We start from the raw sequence: 26,011 nt of genomic DNA, 5'->3' as shown, positions 1-26,011 counted from the left end.
ATGTCACTTTTTGGGGCACAAGTTCGCCCAATAAAGAGTTAGTTTTGTGGTACACCGTTTTTGCTACTGTGTTCTTCACCGTCACTACTAGGGAAAATATTGCATTTTAGCATTTCACAGATCAGTGTTCAATTCCTGTACTGCCTGAATTGCTCGAGGATCGAAACATCTCTAGAGTCTGCAAATACCGGACACAGCTGGCCCTTTCTTTTTATCCCTGCATGGAGTTCACGTGATATCCATAGCTTCCTTATTTTCTTGATTTGCATTTTAAATTTGGAAAGAAGTATTTCTAGCAGAATTTTTGGGGCAATTAATCATATGCTCTCACTGCATCTTTTTCAGCAAAGATGTTGTCCCAGTTTCCACTAAAGATATTGGCATGAAATTTTATATGGAACTTTTGATTACGCACTGGACTAGATAGTTTCATGACTCTGGCATTTTGAGATAATTTTTTGTACAAGCAGACAAGTCCCCATGTGGTCACTGTCATCACAGCAGGTTACTCCTATGTGAATAATGTCAGGGTCAAAATTTGTCAAGAATAATCAGTGCATGTGCAGGATTCAGATAAAATGCATGTGAGTATAGTGTTCATGTTGTTGATTCCAATCAACCTAAATAAAATGTCAAAATTGACACCTGTTGATGTTTCACGTGACATATCTATATTGAAGTTGCTACCTATGAGGAAGTCGTACTTATCTTTTGTTACAAAAGCAAGGTAGGAATCCAATGTTTTAAGGAATGAAGATAAGTCAGCCAACAGCAGCCTATGGAATACAGAAATAACGACGTTGTTCATTATACAGGACAATATTTCAACGTCATTCAACATAATACACCATTGATTAAACACTTCACAATCAAGGCTCATTTATAAGCATGCATACACCAGCACTGCAACATGTGTTGCGATTTAAAGCAAATATGGAAAAACAAGTTAGTTCAAATCTGTCATTGTCAGTTAGCCAAGTTTCCGATACCATAATCACATCAAAAAAGAAGCCAGAGCTGTCTAGAAGAGTTGTAAACTCATCTAGCTTGTTCTTAATTCATCATGTTTTTACATGAAAATGTTTCAGTGACCATTAGTTGTGTTGTTGAAAAGAGGCACTATTACATATCTCATGGGGGAGTAGGTATGCGATAAGTGTCATCATTAATGTGTGTCTCTGTAGCTGTGAACACTGGCACAGAACTAAGGCACCACACGTGCGAGGTCACTCTCATCTTCCACAACTCGAGCCTTGTCAACTTCCTTCATGCGAACAAGAACTTTACCATTCGCATGCCAAACAAAACGGCAGTCTTTGAGGGCCCATTCTTTAGTGACCAGATGAAGGTGCCGCATTTTTTGGGTGAAAGTGTCGCTGAGGTAGACAGCCTGGCCATTCTCTTCAAGATTTCTGTTGTGAAGCTACTGATCTCTTTGTTTGTCTTGTTGAGATTGCACAATGATTGCTGGCACCTTGCTCCCCTTTGCAGGAAGTCTATAATACACCTCATCGCCGCTGTCAGTGATCTCCGCCACTTTGATTTGCTTGGCCACTTCATTAATTTTTGCCATAAGGTTCTAGTGTTCCGTTTACAGCACACATTGTATTTCTAGATTTTTTCTCCTGCTTTGCATTTCAAGAGCTCTCAAGTCTGCGTTTATCTGACGGTGTTCTCTGTCTGATTGCGCATTTTCAACTTTTTCTAGCCTTTACCCTAGATGACCACTTTCCTTGTCTTCGTTGTCCAGATGACCCAAAATTTCATCAAAATGATCGGACATAGTCTGGGTTGATTGTTTGATGTTCTTAGCTTTGTCCTTTAGGGGTATTAGAACATCCAGCTTTGGATGACCTCAACAAAAGTGGTAGCAATGTCAAATCTAGAATTTACGTTATCTAGGACCATTTGCGCAGGGCAAGAAGCTCCTACTTTACACGTTGGATGGACGGGTGCCATGCGAAAGCAGGCATTAATCGATGTTCCTTATGATTTGGTTGTTCTGGAACAGCCCTGTAAATTATACAAATTCTGACATTCTTTTCATTTAATAAGGCTATCGATATCTGTGCGTCTATCACATGAGAGGCAAACCTCTTCAGCGTGGGTGGCCAAGGCAGCAAGTCTGGCACACAAGTTTGTCAGCAGCAGCTACAGGAGAGCCTGTAGCCATTAGGCTGCACTTGGCCTGTAGGCTCGAGAGAATGATTAGAATGCAAAGTTCGATTGCTACAAAATGTGGCTCCTGATTTCTTCATATCTGTTACTGCATTGCAGCGAGTTTGTCATGGGTACGGACATTATGGACCAGCAAGTTAGTTGTCTTTGGCAAGGCGACTATCTGCTCTCAGTATCTCTCTCCGGATTCATCAATTACCTGGATGTCAACAACCCTGAGAAGCCACGAAGAGTGATCAAGGTCAGCAAACTATTAAATTGTTCAATTTAACCTCCAGTCAAATTTGGTGGGCCAGCATCTTCTAGAGTGTGCTACCAGGGCTGGCTTACTCTCCCCGAGTTCGTCCTTGATTTTGCATCAGCAAATGGACTGTACCTTTCGCTCAACACGACCCATGCCATATGTTCCCCTTGCAAGGGGCTGGCTGAAACACCTCATTAGCCAATGCTGTAGCACCGTAGTGTGCATTTTTATTCTGTCAACTTTGAGAGTTATTGCACGTACTGCTGCTTCTTTTTCACTAAATTCCAATGCAAAATTCCATTTTTTGGCCTGAATTGTTCAGTAAAGCACTTTGCATCTTTGTGTGCCTCGTTTGTCCAGAAAAAATATAAAACCACTGCTGTATGCACATTTTGCCAGTAGAACTGTTGCATAGACGTAAACTGGTTTCGCTGCTTGTCTAGGTCTAAATGTCTTGTCAAACCAGCAGGCAATTGTTGCAAATGTTCTGTGAAATGATGCAGGCCAAGAAATGCTATGTTTTTCATCGAGTCCACTGATGTTAAAGCAGTGGTAAGTGCTTAATAATCAAGTTTTAAAAGTGTTAGAATAAATACTCTGGTATCTGTATATTGCTTTAGGCAGTTTATGAGGTGCGTGAGTTGTCATGTTTTCTGTGTGACTCCACCTCTGTCTTTCACAGTGTCTAGGAAGCTGAAAGCAATCTTGTCAAAATGTGTCGCAAGAGTTGGAGGATCAGTGTGGACTTATTTCCGCTACTTCTCTGATGACTACTATGCCTACAAATTTTTGCTGTACAAACACAGAGTTGTTTCTTTTCTTCTTTTTGTTACTGTAGCACTCAGCCAGTAGCCTTCATAATCTTTTTGTTCAAAGTGTGTGGGCATGTATAAGACAAAGAATTAAAAAAGAAAGCAAGAGGAGAAATTGAACTGAAATGTTCTGTGTGCTGATGCAATACAGAGCACAATATCCAATCTGCTGTCTTCTCTGCACTTAGCATAACCAAACTTGATGTGGGTTTATTGTTTACAGGGATGTTCACCAATTTGAATAACTTTTTTTTCAGGGCCATCACAAGTCCATCACGGCACTTGCTGTGAGTCCAAACAGAGAGACAATATACACAGGCAGTCACGATGGTTGCATCAGTATCCTTGTGCATGGTACTTGCTTTGTGTGCGATTTGTCTTTTTGGAGTCTTGCTTAAGTTACCAACAGGCCTGGTTGTATTCCTTGATAGCAGCGCATGCTTCTGGGATGCTGCATCGGGAGACCAGGATCGAGTATCTGGAAACAGCCACAGCAACCAAGTACAGGACATGTGTACTGGCACAGACTCCATCTACACTTGTGGCCTAGATGACACTGTGCGGTCCATAAGCTTGCTGTCGAATCAGTACTCGTAAGTGTTATTTTCATTTGCCTTGCATGTGCTTTCTATAAAGATGACTATTGATATATAAAAATTTAGCACTGTGTAATTTCAAGAGCTTTTTTCTGCTGTGCACACATGATATAGTACTCTCTTCTTTTTTATGTGTGTTATATATTATCATTGTGTGTTGTATTGAAGTGTGTCCATATTTTACATGCTTTATTGCTTTAAAGTTCGTATGCTTTTCTTTTGCAAGAAACCTGTGTGTCAAAATGGACTCGCAACCACGTGGCATGGCTACAGTGGATGGAAACTTGGTCGTTGTGGCAGACATTTGCGATGTGAGTGTTATTTTTTTCGTATGATGAGCTTGAAATCTGATTATGTGATTGTTCATAGGTAAAACAAATTTCACATTTATCCATGTCTTCTTTTAGCACCGAATAACAAATAAGCATGAGATAGCTTCCAGCTGGTTTTATTTCAAGCTGACAGGGTTTTAAGTAAAACTGCTTTTAATAATAAAGCTTAGGGACATTGTGACAGGAACTTCCAAAAAAACTCAAAATTCATGTAACGAAAATATGTAACTGCAAGCATGTGGTCAATGTCTGATGCAGTTCATACTGCAGACTAGGGGCTGTATTATGTAATGATCCTTTTCATTTTCTAATCTTTTTTGTCCATCATTGGCTGCCATAACGCCACTGCTTCATTGTCACCTGTATTGCCCCTCGCTGCTATCAGTTATAGGAAATTTAGGATAGAAGGATACGAATCTTTACGTAATACGGCCTCAGCAGTCCTTCCGATGTTTGTTGCTAAACAGCAATATGAAGTGTTAGATGCTGCTGACATCAGCTTGCCAAAGTACACATTGCTTAGTAAAACTTAAATTGGTCCTTCACTTTTGTTTCTAATGCAGATCTCGTTGGTGGAAAATGACATGAAGGTTGCTTCACATCCTGTGGAATATGAACCAAGTTGTGTCACTGTGCACCCTCAAGAGCCAGACCTTGCTGTTGGTGGGACTAGGGTCAGTGAAAACCTTGTGATGCTGCTTCTAGTTCCTTTTCTGTTTTATTGGACACACCTAGATATGAAATCGTTTTAGCAAAGAAGGTTCTGAAGTCTAAAAATGGAATGGACAGGTACAGCCCATTCAAAATAGGATCAAGAGGAGAAATCAGAATGAGGAAGGGGTAAATAAGTGCAAAAATGTTCAGTATTCATACAGAATATATATAATGCAGTTAACGAAACAGATGATTATGAACTTGCAGTTCAGAAACTGCAATTAATTACTCTATGGTGTGCTTTATGTGCATTTCTCGGAGTAGGTGGCTCAGAGAACAAAAATGTCATGCAAAGCTTCTCTTCACTGGGGTTCATAAAAAGCAGATACTATGCTACACGCTAGGGCAGAAAGTGTAGCGTTGTCTTGTTTCGATATGGTGTTGAAAGGTGCAGTACACTGTGAATGAGTGCATGTTACACAACAGTGCATGGTACACAACAAGCAAACATTTTAAAAAGGCTTAACTTGTCCATTGATCTTAAGAACCAAACTGCAGCACTGGTACCAAATGACAGAAGAAACATGGTACCAAACCACAGAGGAGAGGTGCTGACATCTAATAGTCATGCTTCCAAGATTTGTAGAGACCAAACTTATGTTTTGTAGGTCACTGTTAATTTGTTGCATGTCCTGAGGGAGTTAAAGTTTTCAGATGTCGATTAAAATCGACTTCTAAAACTCAAACTCATGAGGACATACAAAATCAATTCAAATAATCTATTGTAGCACTGTACAAATCAACAAGTACTAAGGAAAGAACACGGCACGAGCGCTAAAAATGTGCTATATGCGACAACCTCGATACAAATCAAGAAAATTCTGAAGGTCCTTCTACAAGTTATTCAATATTCAGCAGAAATTAGAAGAAATTTGTAGTGAAATGAACTTATTTGGATTACTCTGTGATGGTCCTCAATGATTGGTCACAAAAGCAGTCACTGTACAGGTGAACTTGAAGTGCCAATATCGACTGTAAAGCTTGGTTGGAATTGTTATTGCGCACAAGGAGCAAATGATTGAGGACCTTGAGGAACAGAGAGATTGTAAGAGTGGGGTTGAAGATTAGTATGCAGAAGACAAAGATAATGATGAATAGCTGGGCAAACGGACAAGCGTTCAGGATCGCCAGTCAGCCTCTAGAGTCTGTGAAGGAGTACGTTTACCTAGGTCAATTACCGTATTTACTCGCATAATGATCGCACTCGCGTAATGATCGCACCCCTAAAATTTGTCGTCAAAATTCGATTTTTTTTATTTCCCGCGTAATGATCGCACCCCGAACTTGCCGCAGCGATATGTCGTGTGCTAAGTCTAGCGAATAATGATCGCGCTTACCACCTGTCGAATGCTACGCGAACGACTCTTCAAGACAAGCCAAGCGGCCTGCACGCACTAAACATTCTTAAGTAGATGCCTCATTTCATTACTTTCATCACTTTCCGCACTTCCATGACAAAATGAGGTACAACCAAACTTGCCTTTATTATAGGTTGGCTTTATAACGGCTGATGTCAACAAAAACAATAAAGGCGCATTTCGATTCTTTTCATCTTCTTTTGCACTCGTGAGCATGCAACAAATCGCGCGCGGCAATGATAGTAGCCACGTTTACTCTGATACGTTAAAAGTGTACCCCATTCATACGCCGACGCTTGTAACACAGCTAAGATATTCGCCCACTATTAGCGGAAAGTAGTGAAGACAGATGCCGCAGTTTCCGCAGCATGCCCGTCATGTGTTTCTGTCACTGGCAGCTAAGCGCGCCCACCTATTTCTGTCCCCTCAAAGTGGACATGGCTACGTTATTGCCGCAAACTTGCTGATATTAACGATATTATTCATCACTAATACGGAAGAAACTGTTTCAATGCACGTAATGTACTCACGAGAAGAAAAAAAAAAAATCGCGTTCGGCGCGTTCGGCTCGCTCCGCTAGCCGCCATTTTTGTTTTGGTGTCCCGCACCCGCAATCTCGCATCCCGCAGCAAACGCGGACGAAAAAAAAAAATTTTTTTTTTTCCCGGGAAATTTAACCCGCGTAATGATCGCACCCCTGAATTTGCTTCAATTTTTCTGACAAAAAAAGTGCGATCATTATGCGAGTAAATACGGTACTCACAGGGAACCCCGATCATGAGAAGGAAATTCGTAGAAGAATAAAAATGGGTTGGATCACATACGGCAGGCATTGTCAGCTCCCGACTGGAAGCTTACCATTATCATTGAAAAGGAAGGTGTATAATCAGTGCATTTTACCGGTGCTGACATATGGGGCAGAGACTTAGAGACTGACAAAGAAGCTTGAGAACAAGTTAAGGACCGTGCAATGAGTGATGGAACGAAGATTGCTAGGCAAAGCATTAAGAGACAGAAAGAGAACAGTTAGGATCAGAGAACAAACAGGTATTAGACGACATTCTAATTGACATCAAGAGAAAAAAAATGGAGCTGGGCAGATCATGTAATGCGTCGGTTAGATAATGGTTGGACCATTAGGGTTACAGAGTGGGCACCAAGAGAACGGAAACGCAGTCGAGGATGGCAGAAGACTAGGTGGAGCGATGAGATTAGGAAATTCACGGGCCCTAGTTATAATCGGTTGGTGCAGGACAGGGGTAATTGGAGATAGCAAAGAGAGGCTTTCGTCCTGCAGTGGACATAAAACAGGCTGATGATGATGATGACAAAGAGCACGCCTATTTTAGTCTGTTCCACTTCTACTTTTAAGTTCATTTCAGCCTGCTATAACTGTACCGACACTGTCCTGTGCAAGTTTCTAGTGGTTTATAATGTTCAAGACATGCCAATGAAAGCAGCCCACTCATGTCATGTCTATCAGCGCACATGCAGGTTCCTATATCAATCAATCAATCAATCAATCAATCGATCAATCAATCAACCAATCAATCAACCCATGTTTTTATTATTTTGCTAACTATTTTACAGGTCAGCATATACAGAAGGAGGTCCCATAGCCAAAGACTGAATTGGGGCCTTCTATTATAGTTTGTTTCCTTGCGCTTGTCCATGCGTTTGTGCCATTTCTGCCTTCCATGTATTCTTACTTGGTTTTGTCTGGGTTTTGTCTTTCTACCCACATTTTCTTGTATTAGACCTTTTTTCTTTCTTTGTAAACTGTGTACAGAGCAAATGTTTGTGGCACATGCCCAACAATGTCAACAGAAAATGCCTGATCGAAGTGCTGCTCCAGTTGCACCAAACTGCATCATGATAAAGATCCTGCCACATGCTATGCGAAATTGTCACTTTTCATGTGTATCATGCCACACCTGTGCTAAAATGCACCTACTTGAAGAAGTGCCCTTTCCCCACCATCTATTTGCATGGCTGGCTAACGCATAATGGGGACAAAATTGAAGCCAATTATGCTTTTTGACCTTTTTCTTCCTTCCATGGTTTTGGCCATGTGTTTCAGTAACACTTCCTAAATTTTGTTCATGCCTACAGTCCGAAATGCAATGGGAGCCAGTGGTCAACTGCGGTAGTGCCACGTTTCCAAACATGTTAATCATGTCGTTGTGATTTGTGCCACACAGAGCCGCTGCTTCTCTGTTTCAGCTTTCATAGTTCACTCTAGTTTCTGCATAACATGCACTGAAATAAAGTTGATGTAACCCTAAATGTACCCCATAATGCCGTGTCCTCTAAGTGACCACTGATTGTGCATTACTGGGCAGGCATTGAAAAATGTACAGCAGGTTGTGGTTTCAGTTACGACACATGCACATAGATACCTGTGGAGCGCCAGTGCCGACATGCTCATTTGCTTGGTGATAGCATCAGAATTGCAGCACAAGTAAAAAAAAAATTCTTTAAAAAAAAGCATACTGGCTGTAAGTCATGATCACTTTTTCATACCTCCTGTCTCTTGGTGTGGCAGCTAACCTGTAGTAGTTTCATTTTCACTAACATGGATAGAATTTTTGACCACGAAAGATAATTGGTGCAGTGTGAAATTTGGCCAGTTCTATTTTTAAGTGTAATGCTTCACAATATTGTGCTAATTAGCTTTTATTGATCTTTTGATGGCATTTTTCTATGCATATTGCATACTGAAACACTTTGTAAGCAAGCACTTCAGTGACACAATTTTTTGCCACCAACAGTAGTTGTTTTCATGGTCAGTTTGTGATATATCAATGGTTTCTGTACACATGTAATTCGTGGTTCTTATGGGATATGTGTTAGTAGTTTAAAAATTTTCTTTGATGTAATTTTGGACACACATCATTGTGAGAGCACACCTCTGTGATGCACATCTTTTACGATAGCTTAATTGTTACGACAAGTCCAGCGCATTTTATTATGACTGAGCTGCCCAAATTGACAGATAGGCAATGAAGGAAACGCGACACAGACGCTATTCTATTCTTGTTTACAAGAAAGAAAAAAAAAACAAGTAGCATCATTGTCATCCAGTCCCTCTGTTCCATTTTTGCCTGGAACAGAGTGGTAAGTTGCTGCTCCAAACTGCTGTTTTCTTTGCTCCATATTGAAGTTTTTCCTTCTTCAAAAGCAAATTTCTGCTCTAATCTGTGATCTTTCCTGCTCTAGAAACCTCTTTAAAATAGCCAAATGCTGCTTCCATCACTGAAATATTCCTATTACTACATGTAAAGTGACGTGTAGTACTTGTAACTTACCTCTTGGTTGCTCCCTCTGGTTCAAATTATTTTACAAATGAAGGTTGAAAGGATACTTTTTAAACACAGCTCCAATAAGCAATGTCAAATTAAGGGAAGTTGAGCTGTTCTGTTGCATTGTTACTGCTTTTTCATTTTATGGTGGCTTACTCTTTCCGTTTTGTCTTGTATGCACCCTTAGGATCACAAGGTGCACGTATACGTGTTGAAATGTCACAGTATAACGGAGAAAAAAGTGTTGGACCACAGTGGAGCAATCACAGACGTCAGATACTCTCCTGATGGCCAGTACCTGGCTGCATCCGATGCAAACAGGATGGTTCGTCTGTACCTCAGCTCAAGCTACGAGGTACAATGCATGTTTTTTTAGCTATGCTCGAATTTTTTGTTAAGCATGTGTGCCATTTTGTGTTAAACCATTTAGTACCTTCTTTCACAACCGCTGTGGTCGCATAGTGGCTATTGTGTTCGGCTACTAAGCATGAGTTCGCAGTATTGAATCCTGGCCATGGCAGTCACATTTGATGGGGGCAATAAACAAAAACACCCACGTACTTAGATTTAGGTGCACATTAAAGAACCTCAGGTGGTCCAAATTTCCGGTGTCCCTCACTAAGGCGTGCCTCATAATCAGATTGTAGTTTTGGCACATAAAATCCCATAATTTAAATTAATTTTTAACTCCCTTTCACATAAAATCACTGGCTGGGAAACATTTGTAAAATCAGCTTGCTTTATTTCAGCAAAGCTTTGACTCAATATGAGATTATTGCTCTTTATCTCGGCTAAGACTTTTTTCTGTGTGAAACAGACGTGTGTTGCAATAGTGGTCTCAGTTTTGTTGCAAGGAAGGGCTTTTGTGCCTAATGTAAAAATTTTAGTGAAACTGAAAAATATATGGGACTCTTTTTGCAACTATTCTTATCTGAAGACACCCAGCTGACACCTCCACTGCAGTGGCATCATTGCACTTTTCCACTAGGCTGGTGCATCAGTCGTGTATACCGGGAGCATTTGAGATAGCAGGTATACTAATTTGAAAGTAGTATCATAAGTATTTTCCCCAGACCATCTTTAAAACAGCTCACTGAGTGCCCTCTCGTGTGCTTGCTACCTCAACCTACTGAAGTGAAATATGGATACCGGATCCCTGAAAGCCCAAGTTCAACTAATTTTGTGGCTCAGCAGAGACACAAAAGGCACAATCTGAGACACTTTTCTTTAATGCCAAAGAATAAAGAGCTTGGAAAGCAATATAATTGTGATTTTATTATTAAAGCTACACAATCATAGGAATGACCTTACAGAGGTCTAAATATAGGCAAAATGTTTTCACTTTAAATAAATGCAACTTATTCTTGCAGTGCTAGATTTATCAGTTCTGGGTGGGCTGTCTGTAAAATTTTCGTAAAAAATTGCGATCTTTTTTTAAATGGTGTTAAAATTCTCAAATTTTCACTACTTTTGCAATGTTGGTGTTTGAGGGATTTTATTACAAAATAAGTATGTAGTGTATCTGCATAGTATTTTCCTTAATGGGAAGAAACTCTGACAATGTGTCAAGAGTTTCCAGCTTCATCGCCTTAGCTAAAATGGCCCACGAAGCCACTGATTTCAGGGCCAGTGAGAGATGCTTGATTCGAAAGCAAAGTTTGGGAATTAAAAAAAATAAAATACTGTGGACAACATGTCTTAGTTTCCTTGGGCCAGTAGATATAATAATTTTACAACTGCCAAAAAGCTTTGGTGATGTACAATGCTATAGTTTTTGAGTGATAAGTCTTCAAAGTTGTAAAATTTGCTAGTTGTGAAAATGCTCTTCTAAGGAAATCCGCGCGGCGTATCGCAAAACAAAGATTGATTCCTTTCTACAGAGGCATTTGCCTGCCTCATAAGAAATGTTCACTAAATACAAAAAACTGTCTTGTACCCCCTAAGTCTGTCCTTATCTGAACACACGCTGCTGTTATTTCTCTTGTTCTAGGAACACTTGAAATTGAACTGCCCTTGCATATTCTGTGAACCGGCATTAATTCATGAATTGCAAACATGTATGTAAAATGTGCAATCGTTTCTGCATAAATTGAATGTTTACACAGATGCCCGATTATTTTCTTCTAGCTGGCCCACAAGCTGGACTGGTGCTTCCACACAGCTCGGGTGAACTGCATTGGCTGGTCACCCGACTCAAAGTTTCTTGCTACTGGTAGTTTGGACACTGGTGTGATTGTTTGGAGCACAGAGCATCCCACAAAGCATATCAACATCAAGAGTGAGATGTTTTTCTTTTTTTATTATTGCATTGTTGTGCATTCTTTGCCAGTCTCCATGTGATTGCCTTTGAATCTTCTGAATTTTCACTTAATTTGGAAGTTTGCATTTAATCACATTGGAAAAGAGGGTTGCAGGGGGCTAGTTCCTAGCTTTGTTTTAACATATCTAATTTAATTTCTCATTAATATGTTAAGCAAGGACTTCATTCTGCTAAGTTATTAAGTGTGTTTTCCCCGCCGTGGTTGCTTAGTGGCTAGTGTTGGGCTGCTAAGCATGAGGTCGCGGGATCGAATCTCGGCATGGCAGCCACATTCTGATGGAGGCAAAATGTGAGAACACCTGTGTACTTAGATTTAGGTGCACATTAAGGAACTCCAGGTTGTCCAACTTTCCGGAGCCCCCCACTACTGCATGCCTCATAATCAGATCCTGGTTTTGGCACATAAAACCTCATAATTTAGCATAAAAAGTTAATCCTTGATACCCCACTACGGCATGCCTCATAATCAGATCGGGGTTTTGGCACATTAAACCCCATAATTTCTTTGTTTTCTCTCTCTCTCTCTCTCTCTTTGCCCATTGGCTACGACGTTTAGCTGCTAAGCTCGAAGTCACAGGTTCGACCTCAGCTGCAGCAGCCGCATGTCGATGGAAGCGAAATGCAAAAACGTTTGTGTACTTTGATTTAGGTGCACATTGAAATGCTTCGAATGGTCAAAATTAATCCAGAGTCTCCCATAATTTAATCCAGTGTGCCTCATAATCAAATTTTGCTTTTAGTGCAGAAAACGCCAAAATTATTTTTCAAAACATTTTAGGATGTATGTTCAACATAAGATTGCACAAAAAAACATTATTGTAATCAGGGGAAACACGGGGAAGGCGGGAGATGGAAATTCAAGACGACGAGCAAAACAATAACAAGGTGAAAGTGGAAGCCAATGTTCTGACAAGTGGACTTGTCTTTTTCAAGTAAGGTCAGGGAACTGTCGTCTTTCTGCAAGTGAGAATAAAGGAAGCAGCAGAAAATGGTGCTTGTGAGAAATAAATAAATAAAATGGAATAAATATATAAATAAAATAACAAAAAAAGCCAGCAAAGCAAAGAAAAAACGAAACACTAAGCAACCCAATGGAAAATAACTACATTTGCCTATAGCTTGAAATTTAGTGTAGCAAATAAATTCTAAAGCTCCCTTTGAAATGTTTATGCCTGTTGGTTGCAATGTCTTGAACTTATGAATGATGTATGATTCTCTGTATTTTCTGTCTCGCGCAGAACGGAAATTTGAATGTAGGATGCAGAGTTTAAGTTCATGAAAGTTATGACCTGGTTGGTTAAAATGCACAGCGATGGCTTTGGAAAGCTTTTTAGCTGTATTCAAGTGATGTCTGTTTAACCTGGCATTCATTGATTTTCCCGTTTCACCTAAAGCCCCGCCATCCACGGGCCACCGCCGACCAGGTTAAGTACCGCCAACCTACCCTCCTCCTCCACGCTCCTCTCTCCTCTCCCACTCACCCCCTTAGCTTCCGGCGTCAAGCGGAACTTGCGTAGCTTCAGCTTCCTGTTCCGAGGGGAAGTGGCGTTATGTTTTTTAGTGTTGTTTACTTTCGCCTCGATGGAGAGGCTTTAATTGCACCAGTTGCGGTTTAAACTGTTAATGCGATTCCATCCAAGAACCACCGCCTATTGTAATCGGTGATCTGGTCGTGCTCGCTGCTTCGCGTCAACCTGCGACGGGTTGTGCTACGAGAGACAACATACAGTGGAAGAACCACCGCCTATTGTAATCGGTGATCTGGTCGTGCTCGCTGCTTCGCGTCAACCTGCGATGGGTTGTGCTACGAGAGACAACATACAGTGGAATGTAGTGCCTGGGTGCTTGGAGACCACTGCCGTTTTTCGTGCATTTGGAAAACCGCAAACAACTACTTCAGCGGAATACAACAGCTTGTCCCCTTTGAATTCTTCTTATAGTGACCGCCACAGCTCTATAAACTGCAAGCACAGCGAAAGGGGACGACAGGCAAAGCAAGCGGGCGCAGCGTACACACAACAAGCACGCAGATGCACAGGGATGACGCTTGGTGGAGCGACTAGAGCATGGTGTAAGACCATGGACTAGAGCGAGCTACTGAGATTATCGCCAGCTGCTAAGCACGTGCGGGCATCTCATAATCAGCAGTCAAAGCGGAAATTCGCGTAGCGCAACTCTAGGAAGTGTTAACGCCGGAACCGGAAATTTTGCGACCGGAAATGCCGGCACCGGATTTGGTGTGAGGGGAGAAGGCGGTGCACTTCAAAGGTTGTCGCTACTTAAAAAAGCGGTGGTGGCGCGTGGATGGAGGGGCTTTAGTTTCACCGATATATTGTTTCTTACAGAATGAGCCTTCAAGCATATAAATCGCGTCGGAACTAGTGCAAGTAAAGCTAGTTTTCAGTTCGTGTGTATAACTATTTGTGGTGCTTTTAATTTTAATGTCAGTTTCACGGTGCCTGCAGGTTTTGCACCTGGGGCGACAACATTTTTTATTATGGGGGAATGATGTTGGCTAACTTTTGTGTGCACTAACGTGTGTTTGAAGGGCCCCAGCCCCCATAGCAAATTTTGATTATATGCTGGAAGTTATTACGTGTCCTCTAGGGAGTGTTCTGCTGCAAGCATTTTTCAATTTGGCTCGTTAATAGCCAAGATAGAAATATTTCAGTGTTGTGAACTCATGATTTCCGGAGGCGATCTTCATCGCAAACATAGACGCTCTCTCGACTTGCCCCGTCTAGCTTCTGCAAGTGAAATTCCTTTCCTACATTCTCCTATATGGGACCTCGAGGATCGCTTGACGCATACGTCATGGGCACCGCCTTCATATTTTTACATTTTCTTTTCTCGTCACTTTATTGAGGTGTGGCGCACTTCCGCTGACAGCGTCGCGTGCGAGCTGTTGTGATTGTCTCGTTTAGCACAGCACACGATTTTGCACACTGTGCATGAGGACACCTGACTAGTGGTATAGTCTGTGCTACACGAATACTGAGGCAGACGCAAGTGGATCACGGAACATAATCCCGTGCTGGAACACGGTAGAAAAAGACAGTTTTGGTGTCTGCGCGTGCGACTGCACGATGTTGAAACAAGCAGACGAAATGGAAGTACCTCTCTCTTGCTCCGGTGCGAAGTAAAACAGGAACATGCAGACATTCGGTTTGAGTGTTTTGTTATTTCTCTAAGCTTTAATTCGTCTATTCAAGCAACATATTACACAAATAACAGATGTTGCCTTGAATAATTCGCTGAAGTCACGTGTCACCACAAGCGATGTCACAGCACAAATGTGTGCGTAGGCGCACTAGCACGTGTGCGTCATCCTCCGGCATGGAATGCGGCGGCTGCGAGGAGAAGGGAAAACTGCGTTCTGTTTGAAGTTTCAGATCTTTCCGCGATGCATAGCAATTTAATTTGTTGCAGACACGATCGTTATTGTGCATTTCCCCACAGGCTGCGTCAGCAGGCGTTTGGTGTGTTGTGACACCACGTACCCTAGCACATGAGGGTTGGACCCTCCCTCGTTTAACCGTGCGTGGCTTAGCCGTGTCCGGGGAAAAGGGGATCCTGTGGGTTCAACCGATGCTGAGTGTCAGGACGTTTAAGGCCTCTCGGCGGAGGCAACACACCCCTTTGGCCTCGGCTTCACGTAGACGGCACCCCCGGACTGACCCACCCGGGGGAAATCGGTAGTTGCCTTTTCCTGTCTCTCTCTCACTTTCCATCTTTCCTGTCTTCTCCTGGCTTCCCTTTACTTCCAATTTTTCCAGGCAGCAAGGGTTAACCTTGTGTGAATAGCCAACCTAGGTTATTTCATATTTGGTTATAGTGGTAATGCAAAGCTGGCATTTGCAGGCCGTGTTTCACAGGTCCTGCAGCGTCCCCTTGTAGGAGTCCACGGTGGGTGGCTGGTGTTACTGCCGAAATTACTCTTTTATGGCTAGTTCCTTCCCCCCACTACCTGATCGCTCCCTGAAAAGGGGGCACACCGATGATGTCTTCGAGTTTCTTGCCCGCCAAAAAGAAGCTTTCCCTCGTTTCCATGTAGTCCACTCCGAACAACCAGACAAACCCGTGCGAACAATCTCACCATTCCTCGTGTCTAAGTCTCTCACCCAAATTTTTGGTACAGGTTATAAAGCATCCAGGATGGCAAGCGGTGCTCTCCTCTTAGAGCTCCGCAACCACAAACAATATGAAAAGCTACCCAATCTAGTATCATTTGGGGACGCCCAAGTAACAGTAACTCCACATCGTACTATGAATACCACCCGTGGCGTAGTCTCCGATGATGATCTCTTGCAGCTGACTGAAGCTGAACTCCTGGAGGGCTTGAGTGAGCAGAACGTCATCAATGTCAAACAAATTAAGATGAGGCGTGACAATAAGGAAATACAGACCAAATACCTGATACTTACCTTTGGCACAAGTGTTCTGCCCGAGTCCATCGAGGCCAGGTATATTAAGCTTCGTGTTCGGCCATACGTTCCTAATCCCCTGCGATGCTTCGAATGCCAGCGTTTCAGTCACAGTTCACAGAGCTGCCGAGGCCGCCAAACCTGCGTGAAATGCAGTGCTCATGAGCACACCTCTGAATCTTGTGAAAAATCTCTCCACTGTGTGAACTGTGATGGGGAGCACGCTGCATACTCGCGGTCGTACCCTCTTGGAAGAAAGAAAACGAAGTTGTTACAATTAACGTAAAAGAAAACATAAGTTTCAAGGAGGCACACAGGCGGGTATCCTTCCTTCCAAAGAACACCTTTGCCGATGTGACGCGTCAGGGGGCAGCGACACAATGGCTTTCAGCAGCTGTCCGACCCACAAGCAGTGAGTCAGCAGTTTCACCATCTGCCCCCGCGGCGGTTGCAGCTAGCGCTACTCCGCCATCCCAGCAGAAGGGGCCATCCACCTCCAGACAGGCGGCTGTGGCCTCAAAGGTCTCGTCCAATGTGCCGAGGCCTTCACGTCAAACAAAGCGCTCGGAAGAGCGCGCGTCCAGCGCCTCGTAAGAGGTGATGGACACAACAACCAGCCAGACGGCGCCACCAGCGCCTAAGGAGTGGCGAGCCTCTCTCGACTGCTCCAAAAAAGACAAAACTCACGTCACAGCGCCTCCAAAGGGCCCGTGAACTGATATCACTCTCTTAAACACACAGTACCAAACACATTTATCATAATGGAAACACAAATACTACAGTAGAATGTACGAGGACTTCTACATAACCTCGACGACATTAAAGAACTACTACAAAAGCACAATCCCAAGTTTCTGTTTGTTCAAGAGACACATCTGAAACCTACAAACACAAATTTTCTTCGCAATTACATGATCTTCCGAAAGGACCGCGACGAGGCTAACGCCTCTGGCGGAGTAGCAATAATAGCAGACAAGTCTGTAGCTTGCCGACACGTCGCCCTTCAGACGCCCCTTGAGGCAGTGTCAGTTCAAGCCATTCTTTTTAATAAATTAATCACTGTTTGTTCTATTGATATACCCCTGAACCATCATCTTGAAAAAACACTTTTATAACCTCATTAGCCAGCTTCCCAAGCCTTGCATACTTGTGGGAGATTTTAATGCTCACCACACAGTGTGGGGAGACTCACGATGTGACACAAAAGGCCAATTGGTAGAGAACGTTCTAGTAAACACGGGTGCATGTCTGTTCAATAAAAACGAACCGACCTATTATAATATGTATCACAATTCACATTCTTCTATAGACCTATCTCTTGGCTCGGCAGCTCTTATCACTTACTTAGAATGGAGTGTTATTAAAAATCCTTATGGAAGTGACCATTTTCCTGTACTTTTAAACTTATTGTACCACATGAATGCCCTCCACATTGCCCTCGGTGGAAACTAGCTTCTGCCGACTGGGACCATTTTAAGGAATTGACCTACCTATCACGAGATTTTATCACCGATTTTAGTATTGATGACGCAGTAGCTTATTTTATCATCGAAGCAGCGAATAACTTCATTCCACAATCAAGCGGTAGCTCATCCAAAAGACGAGTTCCGTGGTGGAATGATGAGTGCAAGGAGGCGCGGAAAAAACAGAATAAAGCATGGGCCATACTGCGCCGATCCCCAACTGAAGAAAATTTGATAGCATTTAAAAAGATTAAATCGCAGGTTAAGATGAACGTGACGCCAAGCTACGAAGACAAGCTGGGAGAGGCTCTTGTGCGGCATTAACTTGTACACACAGGAGGCAAAAGTATGGAATGGGCTAAGGAGATTTAAGGGACAACAAAGCCATCCGTTGCCCCTTGTTGATGTAGAGGGAAACAAGTTAGAAGACCAGGCCGACGCTCTTGGTGAACACTTCCAGCGCGTGTCTAGCTCCACTCACTATTAGAACTTTTTGAAACATAAAGCAATAGAAGAACTTAAGCCACTGAATCAGAAATGTATTCCAAACGATCCTTATAACCATCCTTTTACCATGGCCGAACTTAAAGCTTCCTTATCAGCTTGTCAGAGCTCTGCACCGGGCCCCGATAGAATCATGTACGCTATGCTTAAGCACCTGCACTCCGACGCACAAATCACGCTACTCATACCTTTCAATACCATCTGGGCTGATGGTTATCTCCCATTTAAGTGGAAAGAAGCTATTGTGATACCGGTTTTGAAGCATTGTAAAAATACTTTATTTCTGACTAGCTACCGTCCTATAGTGCTTACGAGCTGCATTTGTAAGCATTTTGAAAAAATGATCAGTCACCATCTCGTACATTTCCTAGAGTCCAGCAAAATGCTTGACACATTTCAATGTAGCTTTAGGGAAGGGTGATCTACAACCGACCATCTCGTGCGCATCGAAACAAGCATTTGCAATACCTTCGTGCACAAACAATCCTTCTTATTTGTATTTCTTGATATGGAAAAAGCGTACGACACAACTTGGCGGTACGGAATCTCGGCAACCTTGTTGCCGAGAACAACAACATGTGCGGCAACATGTAAAATTATAGAGAGCTACCTAGAAAACCGTCCATTTCAGGTGGATGAACACACTTTGTGCATCATTACCACCAGCTGTTTTTATTCTGTCTACGTAAACGATATGCAAATAGGTTTCAAATCCTGCAACCTCACAGTGTGTGAGAGACAGGTACAGCAGTGCCTAAACAAGGTGCCCAAGTGGGCAGACCAAAATGGATTTGAAATCAACCCCCACAAAAGCTCTTGTGTGCTCTTCACAAGAAAGAGAGGCGTGGTCCCAGGTCCATCTGTAGAACTTGGCGGCCAACAAATTCCTCTTTACAAAGAGCACAGATTTCTAGGTGTTATACTTGACTCCAGGCTTACTTTCATTTCACACATAAAATGTCAAAGCAAAATGTCTAAAAACAATGAACTTACTTAAAATCCTATCCCACACAACATGGGGTAGCGACAGGAAGGGCCTGTTGAATCTTTACAGGAGCCTAGTTCGATCACAAATGCACTATGGTGCCGTAGTATATCACTCTGCCGCCCTGAGCGCGCTAAAGATGTTAAACCCCTTTCACCATCTCGGTATCTGCCTGGCCACTGGCGCATTTAGAACAAGCCCTGTCGAAAGTCTATACGTAGAGTCAGATGAGTGGTCACTCCATTTTCAGAGAACATACATCAGCTTCACCTGTTTTCTCAAAGTTCGCTCTAATAAGGAACATCCAAGTATCACAACTGCTAACGACTTGACATGTGAAACACTTTTTCGTAATAGACCCACTATGAGAGTACCTTTGTCGCTGCATGTAAGAGAGCTTAGCGATGAAATGGATGTCCCATTACTCGAACATCACCTAATGCCTCCAGCTAAGCTACTACCGCCCTGGAAGTGGCAGGTGATAGAGTGCGACATATCCTTTGTAGAGGTCACAAATCACGCTCCTCACCTCGAAATCGCTATACATTTCCGTGAACTTCAATCGAAGTACTGCTGCTCCGAATTCTACACAGACGTGTCGAAATCACGTGCTGGCGTATTTTATGCTGCTGTTGGTCCCTCTTTTTCTAAATCTGACGTATTGAACCCCTTAACAAGTATCTTCACTTCAGAAGCCTATGCTGTACTGTCTGCAGTAAAGAATATAAAGAAATTAAAACTTGACAGAGCAACAATATTCACAGACTCGTTAAGTCTTGTAAAAATGCTGATTTCTTTACAAAAGTTTACAAATCCTGTTTTCATTTAACGTCACTCACACTTATGCAGCATTTATTTATCATATAGACATGTAGTAATATGCTGGGAACCTGGCCATAGAGGCATTGATGGTAATGTGCTAGCTGACAAAATGGCCACAACACTCACATCACTAGCTATTACTTCTATGGCTACTATCTCTGTCACAGATCTAAAGCCTGTCTTACGTAAGAAACTGCGAAACTACTGGCAACGCATGTGGGACGTAGAAATAAATAATAAACTGCACTGTATAAAGCCACAGTTAGGTTTTTGGCCCTCCGCAACAAAATCACGAAGAACAGGTGTCCTATTCTGTCGTCTCGGAATAGGACACACATTTAGCACTCATAATTTCCTACTTACTGGAAATCAATCTCCAAACTGTGGTAGATGTGGTGAGAGGCTGACGGTCCTTCACGTCCTCGTGGAGTGTCGGGGGGCCGAAGCTGAGAGACAAATACTTTCCTCTGGCATACCGTTATTACATCCCTCTTCACCCGGCAATGTTTCTTGGACAGGAACCGCTATTTAACACCAAAGCAGTTCTCAGTTTCTTAAATGATGTTATCTTACATGTTATAAGTCCATTAAATTTGTAGAGTATCCTCGTTCCAGAGGATGCCGCTGCGATAATTGTTTTGCATAGCACATGCCTCCAGGCCCTTGTGTTTCAAGGGCTCTAAGGAGGCAGTAGTGCTCTAGCCAATTTAGACTCTGATATACTTTATACATTGTATCATTCTTTTGAAATGCATCTTTATGTTCATAGTACACATCATTTGTCATCGCCATAATCTTATTATACAGATTTTACGCACTTTAGAGCGACTATTTTTAAGGCCCCTTTACAGCCACGTAACACCAATTTAATAAAACTCGTAACTACACTATGAACTCATTACCACGGGAATGACACTCTTTGGCCACACTTGGCCCTTGCGCCATTAAATATCAAACAATCAATTCAATTCATCGTGCATTGTATGCTCTGCGCTTGTCAGCTCAAAACGGCCACACCTGGTGAGGGGCCCTTTAAAGCTTCTGTTTCGGTGATAGGTCACCCTTGGTACTACCAGGAATGCTTTCTTCAGATGCTCATTACTTGATAATATTGGGTGGTATTTTCATAAAATGTTGTTTATGTTTATAAGGGCATGAGAATATTTTGTTATAAAGGCTTGTGGTCTCTCAGATTCTGGTGGAGGCTGTTAGCTAATTCCGACGGCCTCTCCAATCTTGAAGCAACGTCATAAGCTCTGTCGAGAGGAACTTATGGATAGTCTTTTTCTGATATTGTTGTTTTAGCGTAATTTAGGTGGTGGATATAATTGTTGTCTTTGCTTCAGATTCTTCTTATTAGTTTCGCTTGTCCGACTAAAATTCTTGGCTTGCAGTGTCGCGGGTGATGACTATTGTATCTGTAGGCTTCCGATAGTGTTGTTCTCAGTTTTCCATTTTCTATGTAGTCCCTTGTGTCGAGGAAGTTTATTTGACTATGAGAACGGTGAGCAGTAAATTTAATACTCTAGTGAAAGTGGTTGAAATGGCTAATTGGGTCGGCTAGCGTGCTTGTGCCATGTTCCCATACTATAAATATGTCGTCAATGTAATGCAGATATGTGTGGTGTTTTAAAGGGTATGATTTTATTAGGTTTGCTTTCAGGCCCGCTTTTACTTAGTTCTTGTTTTGCTCATTATTGTGATCGGCATGAAATGCACCCTACAGTGAAGCTCGTCTTCATTAATACTCGACAAATCTTGTGTATTAGTCATGCAGCATTCGTGTTGTTTTCTTTTATTTATTTATTTTACTATCTCATCTTTATGACTTAGTGGCTCTCTATTTTTCTGTTTTCTTGGGTTAGTTTGTGTTGTTTCCTTTTTATATTAGTGAGTGCCCTTCCCTTCCCTCCTCCCCCGGCCTTTTTTTTTTAGTGCTCATCAGTATGTTTTTTCATTACAGAGGCTCATCCCCAGAGTCAAATCACCAGGCTAGCATGGTTGGACAATTCGACAATTGTGTCGGCTGGCCAGGACAGTAATGTGAAGATTTGGGAGGTGACTTCCTCCTGAAGTGGGCTTCCTTTTGACACTGCCACTACACTACACATACCTGCAGTGCGGCGGGGCTCTTGCCTTGGCTTCTTTTACAATTTTTTTTCCCCACTTGTGGAACAGTTCTATTTGGTTTCAAGCTCTTCCACTTTTGTGCATTGGATCTTTGGCAATTTGTTTCTTTTGCTTGTGCATGTAACCAGTTGTGGTTTAAGATTGTTGTTTCTTTTTTGCAGGCTGTGGCTATGTATCCAAGTTAACTTTTTTGTTTTCATGCTCAGTGTAGCGAATCAGAAGTGCATTGCAAGGTAAATTATTGATGACTTGGGAAATTATGAGGGTTCTTTTTTGCCAAAAGCAAGTGAAAAAAAAAAAACTGACTGACTGTTAGTGTTTTGAAGTGCTGGTGTGGCATAGGGTTGTAGTGCCCACGTGCCTGTGACAGGTGCGAACTGAACGCTGTGCTTGGACTAACTTGTACTATGAAGTTGCAGCGACATTTTTTTGGTAATGGGCCTGAGTTCAAAGCAGAAGGAAACGCTCATGGACGTTGCTGATGAATTCTTGTTGTTGCAGTTGTGCATTTTAGTTGAGTCAATTGCTTTATGCTCACTTCTGTGTTTTTGCTTGAGTTTAGAGTGGCTATATTCTTTTTTAGTTACTCTGTTTTGATGTGTAACCTGCCTATGTCTGTTTTATTCAGTGAGAACATGCCTTACACAGAGCCTTAAATAGGAAGGATGCCTTGCCACACTCTTAATCTTTTCTTTGTGAATCACTTTTTACTTTCCCATTGCGAGTCCATGAAAGTTGTGTGTCACTTGCAGTAGGTTGTCCAGTATTTATTGTGGCATGAATGATGGGATCAAGATAAAAAAATATAAGCATTGTGAAAACGGTTTGTGAAGCTCTTCTTTGTATGCAACATTTTGTGGAATACTGTCTGTATTTTGTTAACTTTGAAGATATGCAGGTAACCTTGCCAATAAAAGAAGGGGGATTAGCATTTCTTCTTGTCTCCTGTTTGTGTGAAAAGGCATTACTTTTCTTGGATGTGTACTGCCCATCATAAGTGTGCCATTTCAAGACATGTCCATGTGCCTCACAGCTTTAGTATGTATATAGTCAACTTCAGTGATACGTCAGATTTTTTTATAAAGCCTGAGCATGTCTTGAACAGAATAATATTTGCAGGCTATTATTACATGGCACTGTTAGAAGTTTTAGCTTAGGTATTCTTTATTCAAATAGCAGTATGCTAAGATGCAGGAACATTGACATTAGAAAACAACTGAACCGCTTTTAATTCATTTTCTTGCATAAGTCAAATTCAGCTGATTCTTTAAAACTGGTTTTTAGGGAGAAAAAAATCAGATCCATAAAAGTGCCACATCAGATTTTCATTTCTAAGCTTGCAACAAAAACCTAATTGCAATTATGTAAAATGCAACTGATAGAGTATTTAAACTATAGGCAGCTTCAACTTTTAGCTTAGGTGAAACTTACCTCAACTTATGTGAGTTGTGCAAAATTCCTGTTCACAAAGCAGTAATTTGTTTTGAATGATGCTTACTATGTCAGTTTTGTCTGCTTTAGACACTAACAGGCGTACATAGAAAATTTTAATATGGTACTGTTGCAGAGTTGTTAAAGTGTCACTTTTTGTTCATGTTTGAAGACAAATATTCTGCTGCCAGCTGTAACTAAAATTCAGTGATTAATTTTGAACATTGTTTGATCCGCACCGATGGCACCGGCTATTGGAATCTCAGCGCTGCCATCGGCTGTTGGAAGCTCAGTGCTGACACCCGTTGTTGCAACCGGACCGTTGGCGCCCGTTGTTGCAAATGGGTCGCAAGCCCCAAGGGTAGCGTTGGCCTGGCGGCCTGGGGCACACTGGAAGCATCCGAAGGTCCCAGCAAAGCATGAGGCGACTGCTAACAGAACAACTTGTTTATTCTAGCATCGCAAAGAGCGGGCGGTCAGGTCGACCGAAGTAGAGAGACGGGAGAGCACGTTACTCAACAGAAGAAATCGGAGCCTCTCTCCTGGCGTCCGGGGGCAGCTGCTCTTATACTCTTGGCGTCGCGGGCAAGAAGGAAGGTCATGGGACGACACCACGTGACAGCGGCGACGGACGGACTGAGAGACACGTTGGGACAAGGAGGTGACGCATCAGACGGGCCGGCGCCGGTCAGACCTCCTCGCTTCACACTGGGGGAGCTCCTCTCCCCGGCTGCCGCGCTTTGACAAGCGTGGGCACACACACACACACGCACACACAAAGACACGTGGCACTGAACATGCCGGGACGCGCTCGGCGGGGATGTGTCGCGGCCGCTCTGAACGGGCCAAAATGTCCGCCGCTTTGAACGAAGCTCCGGCGTACGTTGCATCCGCACCGGCTTTAGCGCGCGTCGTAGGCGAAACGTAACAGACCGCCCCGCCGGGGGAGGGAGATCCCGTTGGTCAGGGGACTGCATCCGCTGTCCGGAGGGATGTCGCTCGATGATGCTCATAACCGAAATCGGTCGTCCCTCGGCGTTTCTTGAGCGCAGCGTACCGAGAAGGCCTCGTTCTCACGTTCAGGTTCACACAGGACACTGCAAAGTGACTTCAGGAGAGTTGCCATTTTTGTTCTCTTTCCCAGCAAGCGTTAGAACTGCGCCGAAACTCAGCCGCTCGGTCAGCAAGCACGGCACAACCCTCACTAAGCCATGCCAGTCTCTTTCCCCTTTTATACTACTGCCTAGTTCCTTACAGTAGTCTAGCAGCACTCAGAACGCGTCCACAAATCGGAAAATTGCACTAAAAAGCATATCATCACTTTGAAACACTACACAAAAGCAATATGTTAAAAATCCTGCCTCAGGAAGAAAAACATCAATAACAAACAATTTTGAGGCTGATTCCCACGTTAGGGGCTTCGACTTAAGCCATCGGCGTTACCGTTGAGACTCCCCTTTTTGTAACGCACCTCAAAAGAATGTTGTTGCAAAGCGAGGCTCCAGCGCAGGAGGCGGCCATTTGTGAAACAGATAGTCTGCAGCCTTTGGAGAGGGCAGTGATCCGTTTCGAAGCATGCGAAGCGGAGATCGCAGCGAGCGACCGTACACTAGCTCACCTGGCGAAAACCCTGTAGCCACATGCGGCGTGGTCCTCAATGCAAACATCACCCCAGGCAGACACAGCTCCCAGTCAGTTTGATGTTCAAAACACAATGCTCTCAACACGCGCTTCATGACGGAGTGGAGCTTCTCAACGGAATTCGACTGGGGGTGGTACACTGAGCTGTGTAACAGCTTTACCCCGCACCTTTCGAGAAAGGCTGTCGTCAAAGCGCTAGTAAACACTGTGCCCTGATCTGATTGGATTTCCGCAGGAAAACCAACTCGCGCAAATATGGACAGTAGTGCATTGACTATCTCAACTGAGCTGAGTTCTTTAAGCGGCACTGCTTCAGGGAACTTTGTCGCTGGGCAGATCACAGTCAAAATGTGTCTGTACCCCGTGGCTGTTACCGGCAGAGGTCCCACTGTATCAATAACGAGCCGTCTAAAAGGCTCCGTAATGATAGGTACCAACTTCAACGGCGCCCTCGATTTGTCCCCTGGTTTGCCCACCCGCTGACAGGTGTCGCATGTCTTCACAAAGTGGTCTGCGTCCCGAAAACACCCTGGCCAATAGTACTCTTGCAAGAGACGGTCCTTAGTTTTCTTAACTCCTAGGTGTCCGGACCACGAACCCCCATGAGACAAGCGCAACAGATCCTGACGATAGCACTGAGGCACGATCAGCTGATCGAACTCCACTCCCCTGCGGTCTATATACTTCCGGTACAGGACCCCACCTCTTTCCACAAAGCGAGCATTTTTCTTGGCGACACCTTCCTTGACAATGCA

General features: G+C 43.0%; 1 protein-coding gene across 2 annotated transcripts in view; it reads left to right on the top strand.

The window, feature by feature from the left end:
* flr (actin-interacting protein 1 flr) overlaps positions 1-23,119 on the top strand; it is a 50,531-nt gene extending 27,412 nt beyond the window's left edge. For both annotated transcript variants that reach the window (XM_065430174.2, XM_065430182.1), the window contains exons 9-16: positions 2,278-2,419; positions 3,492-3,574; positions 3,675-3,827; positions 4,057-4,141; positions 4,726-4,836; positions 9,724-9,891; positions 11,664-11,814; positions 22,018-23,119. In XM_065430174.2, coding sequence (XP_065286246.1) covers positions 2,278-2,419; positions 3,492-3,574; positions 3,675-3,827; positions 4,057-4,141; positions 4,726-4,836; positions 9,724-9,891; positions 11,664-11,814; positions 22,018-22,127 — 1,003 coding nt within the window. In that variant the 3' untranslated portion in view covers positions 22,128-23,119. The remainder of the gene's footprint in view (positions 1-2,277; positions 2,420-3,491; positions 3,575-3,674; positions 3,828-4,056; positions 4,142-4,725; positions 4,837-9,723; positions 9,892-11,663; positions 11,815-22,017) is intronic.
* The last annotated feature ends 2,892 nt before the right edge of the window (positions 23,120-26,011 follow it).

Source organism: Dermacentor albipictus, chromosome 1 (genome assembly GCF_038994185.2).
Source record: "Dermacentor albipictus isolate Rhodes 1998 colony chromosome 1, USDA_Dalb.pri_finalv2, whole genome shotgun sequence".
In the NCBI taxonomy this organism is placed as follows: Eukaryota; Metazoa; Arthropoda; class Arachnida; order Ixodida; family Ixodidae; genus Dermacentor; species Dermacentor albipictus.
Note: the sequence above shows the minus strand (reverse complement) of the source record. Positions and strands in the feature narration are given on the sequence as shown.